Source organism: Wickerhamomyces anomalus (genome assembly GCF_001661255.1).
Source record: "Wickerhamomyces anomalus NRRL Y-366-8 unplaced genomic scaffold WICANscaffold_14, whole genome shotgun sequence".
Taxonomy (NCBI): Eukaryota; Fungi; Ascomycota; class Saccharomycetes; order Phaffomycetales; family Wickerhamomycetaceae; genus Hansenula; species Hansenula anomala.
Window position 1 is genome coordinate 1 of NW_017567123.1, and position 5,187 is coordinate 5,187.

General features: G+C 37.1%; 2 protein-coding genes across 2 annotated transcripts in view; both read left to right on the forward strand.

Moving 5' to 3' along the window:
* Window positions 1–145: 145 nt before the first annotated feature.
* WICANDRAFT_71483 (OSBP family protein) lies at window positions 146–3,804 on the forward strand (the record flags this gene model as incomplete). The annotated part of the gene is made up of 2 exons (XM_019184250.1): window positions 146–201; window positions 265–3,804. 2 exons carry the CDS (start codon window positions 146–148, stop codon window positions 3,662–3,664), a joined length of 3,456 nt encoding a protein of 1,151 aa, XP_019035873.1. The 3' UTR covers window positions 3,665–3,804.
* A 513-nt stretch (window positions 3,805–4,317) lies between these two features.
* WICANDRAFT_37125 (PH domain-containing protein) overlaps window positions 4,318–5,187 on the forward strand; it is a gene marked incomplete at both ends in the record, with an annotated part of 1,749 nt that continues 879 nt past the window's right edge. The window contains one exon of the mRNA XM_019182521.1: window positions 4,318–5,064. Coding sequence (XP_019035874.1) covers window positions 4,318–5,064 — 747 coding nt within the window. The remainder of the gene's footprint in view (window positions 5,065–5,187) is intronic.

Genomic DNA, 5,187 nt, shown 5'->3' on the forward strand with positions numbered 1-5,187 from the left:
GAAGTTTCCCTATGTTTTTGTAATCTCATCGCAATGTTCGATGATGACAGCCTTATTTACGTGAAATTACTGCCTTTAACTTCCATTGATTCCATTCCTTGTTTCTACAATTGACTAGAAGTGTCAGAAGTTGCAAACAGAGAGAATGTCGTCGAATGATACTGGAAGTCAAGCTTCTGAAGGCGCCAGCCTCAACACAGCGTATGTTGTTGTCGAAAGTCCCAAAGGTATTTGTATAAATGAGGAAACTAACCATTCGAATAGGAATACAACCCCATCAACACAAGCTAGTAATAGAACCAGCTCATCAGCAAACATTATAAATCCTCCTTTATTTAAATTGAAGATATTAGATGCTTTGAAGAACAACAACTGTGATCAATTGAGACAACTTGTCATTTCAGTTAAGGATTCAGTGAATTATTATGAATTGTCATTAGTCAAGAACTTGATCTTTAACTTAGCAGTGCAAGTTGCGCCACTTCAAGTCATAACTCAATTGTTGTCAGATGATTCAAAAGATTTAGGAATTGATGTCAACTACCAGGATGAGAATGGGAATGCGCCTCTTCATTTAGCTGCACTCAACTCTAGGGCAGACGTCGTTCAATTATTACTGAGAGATGAGAGAATCAACGATACAATCCTCAATAATGACCTAAAACAACCAATTGAAGTGGCGAAAGACCTCAGAATAGTGGAATTACTTCAAAAGGAACGTGCTACTTATGTTGAACGAATCGCCAATGATTTGAGGTCTGCATTCACAAACCATGATTTTGCGAGATTGGATGAGATTTTGGCATCACCAAGAAATTTTGAATTATTGGATATAAATGGGAATGATCCAGAGACAGGTGATACTGTTTTACATGAGTTTGTCAAGAAGAATGATATTGGAATGGTTAAATGGATTTTAACTCATGGTGGTGATCCTTTCAAAAGAGATAGAAAGGGGAAATTACCAATTGAGTTGGTTGGAAAAAATAATGATACCATGAAAAAAATCTTGAAGGACGCTACTAAAGATCAAAATGTTATAAGTCAAGCTGGTAGATCAACAGGTTTCAAAGCTCCAACATATAAAGGATACTTGAGAAAATGGACAAATTTTGCATCAGGTTACAAGTTGCGTTGGTTTATCTTGGACTCAAATGGGATTTTATCATATTACAAGAGTCAAGAAGATACAAATAATGCTTGTAGAGGGTCATTAAACATGAAAAGTGCTATTCTACATTTAGATTCATCAGAGAAACAAAAATTTGAAATTATTAGCAAAAGTGGTGTTAGATGGCATTTGAAAAGTAATTATCCAATTGAGACAAATCGTTGGGTTTGGAGTTTACAAGGAGCAATAAGATATGCTAAGGATAAGGAAAGAGCTATTCGTTATTCCCAAGAAACTGAAAGAAAAGATAGCTTCGATAGTGTTGGTGGAGCTGGAGTTAACCGTCATACAAGAAACTTGAGCTCGGGATCAGTTGAAGAAAATTCTAATAAATTGGAATCAAGTGCAAACAGTTTAGCTGATATCAAAGAGAATGAACGCTTGAAACAAACTGAAGCCCGCCGTCCAGCACAAATTGTTTATGATACCGATGATGAAGATGATAACGAATCGAGGGAAGTCAGTCTTGTTCAAGAAAATGAGGATATTGATATTGAATCTGGTCCTTATATTCAAGAGATTTCAGTTTTGAAACGAGGATTCAGTCTTGAATTGGGCTCATTGAGAGAGTTGTTGTTTAGTGTCAAAGAAACAATGACCACACCTTCAGAACCATTAAACATTTCACTAGGTGGTATTGAAACTTTAACTGAAAGCTTTGATAGATTAAACACATTGGTTTCCAAAAGAGATGAAAAATTGATTAGAGATTTACAAAAACAAAAAGATATCAATGAATTGTGGATCAACTCAATTAGAGATTTAGAAAATGAATTACTCGCTAAAAACAGTGAATTACAAAACTTTGAAGCTGAAAGAAGAAACTTGAAAAAAGTGTTAACAAAGAAATTTGGTAATATCGGCTCACCACTTGCAGATGTTCCTGCAACACCTGAAGCTCAACCAACTGGTCCATCTCCATTAGGTGCTGCTGAATCTAACACTGTTCAAGATGAGCCTTTTGATGCTAACGATGTTGAGATTTCAAGATTTATCAATGAAGATGAGGATTCAGATGATGAATTTTTTGATGCTGCAGATTTCGAAGAGGACGATGAAGTATCTGAAAGGGCAACTCAAGAATCAATTGTTGGAGGTGTTGCTGGCTCTACAGCTGCAACTACACCAGCACCAAGCGTTCAAGAACCTGAAACTACAGAAAAGCCTGTTGAAACTGAGCCAAAACAAGAAGAAGAAGAACAACAAGTGGAGGGTGAATATTCCAATGAACTACAGCAAAAGAAAGATTTATTGATGAAAAATGAAGGCACATTTAAGGGTTACGATTTCAAACCAAGAAGTGAATTGGCCTTAAAAGTTGACGACAGACCAAAGATAGGATTGTGGGGTATTTTGAAATCCATGATAGGTAAGGATATGACTAAAATTGCTCTACCAGTTACATTCAATGAGCCAACTTCATTATTACAAAGAGTTGCCGAAGATTTGGAATATGTGAATTTGTTAGATCAAGCTGCCTCATTTGAAGATTCAACATTGAGATTATTATACGTTGCAGCATTTGCAGCTTCTGAGTATGGATCAACAACTAATCGTGTTGCTAAACCGTTCAATCCATTATTAGGTGAAACTTATGAATATGCTAGACCAGATTTAGGATTTAGATTCTTCACAGAACAAGTTAGTCATCATCCACCAGTTTCAGCGGCTATAGCTGAAGCTTCTAAATGGGATTATTATGGTGAGACTTCAGTCAAATCAGGTTTTAATGGTCGTTCATTTGATGTTCAACCTCTTGGTATTTGGTATTTACATCTAAGACCAGATCAATCATCACATAAAGAAGAATTGTATACATGGAAGAAGATTACTAGTTCAGTTATCGGTATTATTGTTGGTAATCCATCTGTCGATAATTATGGTGAAATGATCATCACAAATAATCAAACAGGTGATAAAGCAGTGTTGAACTTCAAACCAAGAGGTTGGAGAGGTGCATCAGCTTATGAAATGAGTGGTGTTATTTATAATAGAAAAGGTGAAAAGGTTTGGTCAATTGGTGGACATTGGAACAATAGAATCTTTGGTAAAAAAGTGATTAAAAATGATTCAAGTATTGATTATTCCAACAAGAAGATTAGTTCAACACCAACTGAAGATGGTACTAAATTCTTGATATGGCAAATGGCTCCAAGACCAAAAGTTCCATTCAATTTGACCAGCTATGCAATTACTTTGAACGAACCAAATCCTAAATTGTTGGAATATATCAGCCCATCAGATACTAGATTAAGACCAGATCAAAGAGCCATGGAGGATGGTAAATATGATGAAGCTGGAGTGTTGAAGAATAGAGTTGAAGAGAAACAAAGAGCAGCTAGAAAGAAAAGAGAACAACAAGGCGAGAAATACCATCCTACTTACTTCACTAGAGAGACACATAAAGCTACTGGTGAAGAGTACTGGAAGTTTAACGGTGAATATTGGAAGCAGAGAAAAGATGGCAAATTACCAAACATCGATATTTTTTAAACCGACTTCATGAATCTCAACGATGACTCTCACTTTAGAATTTGATTATGCGTTTGTGTTTATGTATTTGAATTTTGATATAATTATTTACACATTTTATGTTCCTTGTAGCTTCTTGATGTTTGGCGCGAATCTCGGTGTTCACCAAGTTGCACACAAGTTGCTTGAGCTACTCTACCAAAACGGTCAAAACTAGTGGCCTGAGCCAATCACGGGCCTTTTTTAAGTGCGTGAAGGATTGACTGGCAAACTGATCGTCGTTGAGAGCACAAAGCCTCCATCCTTGCTCGAAACCTTTCCAACACAGCCAAAAATCCAAAGGGTCCTTGCCTGGCGAGCAAAGTGGGCGCTTTCAGCCTGGCTCCCAGGCAGAGGTTCCTGCCAAAGACCTCCGGTGACTCCGTGCGTGCTGCTACCGGTTTTGGGGGTACCAAGAGAAAAAAAATCTCAAAAAATTATTTCCAACACTTTTTTAGGAGATTTATAAATAAAAACAAAAATCATCAACAACAACAACGAAAAAAGGTTTGGCAGACGACAACGACGAAGTTGACAACTTCAACAACAGACTCCAAAACCGTGAACACGCTAGCTCAACACTGAACATGAAGAGGATCTTTTCCGGAAACCGCTCCGGAGCAGCCTCCCCTAATATGGCTGACACAAGGTCAAGATCAAACTCTACTCCTCCACAACCTTCCGAAGAAATACCCCCAGAACTGGCTCCAATCGTCACCTTGTTAGGTGCTCAGGCTCACCGTCGTTATAATGAAGGTGTCTTTATGCTCTTGCAGAGTATCAACTCTGATGGTGAACCAGTGCCAAATCGTCAATGGAGAGAAGTATACGGTGTCTTGTTGGGGACTCAATTGGCTGTTTGGGACGTTGATGAATTAGAAAAGCATCAAAACAACACAGAAGCATTGATGAATGCTAGTTCTAAGCCGGATTATATCAACTTTACAGACTCCTCATTCAGAGCAGTTGATAGATTGGAAAATTCTCAAGGTTTGAAAAACATTATTATTGTCTCTACAACTTTGAAAAATCAATATCTTTTACAATATCAAGAACTTGAAGATTTCCATCGTTGGAACGCCGCTTTCAGATTATCCACGTTTGAATATACTTCATTGCAAGAAGCTTATACTGGTGCCTTATTATCTGCCAAAGGTTCAAAACTTTCAGATATCAGAACCATTTTATCAGAATCGAAATTTGATTATGAAGATTGGGTTAGTGTTAGATTCGGTTCTGGTATGCCTTGGAAAAGATGTTTTGCAGTTATTGAACAACCAAACAAGAAATCGAAAAAGGGGAAAGTTTATAAAGGTTCAGTGTCATTTTATAAAGATGAGAAAAAGCAAAAAAAACTGCTATGGCTATTATTAAAGATGCAAGTGCTACTTATGCTTTATATCCACAATCCCATAAGTTGATTGACCATAGTACAATGATCAAATTGGAAGGTACAGTGTTTTTCGATGGTAATAAGAAATCATTGCCAAAAGAAGCTTGTGTTT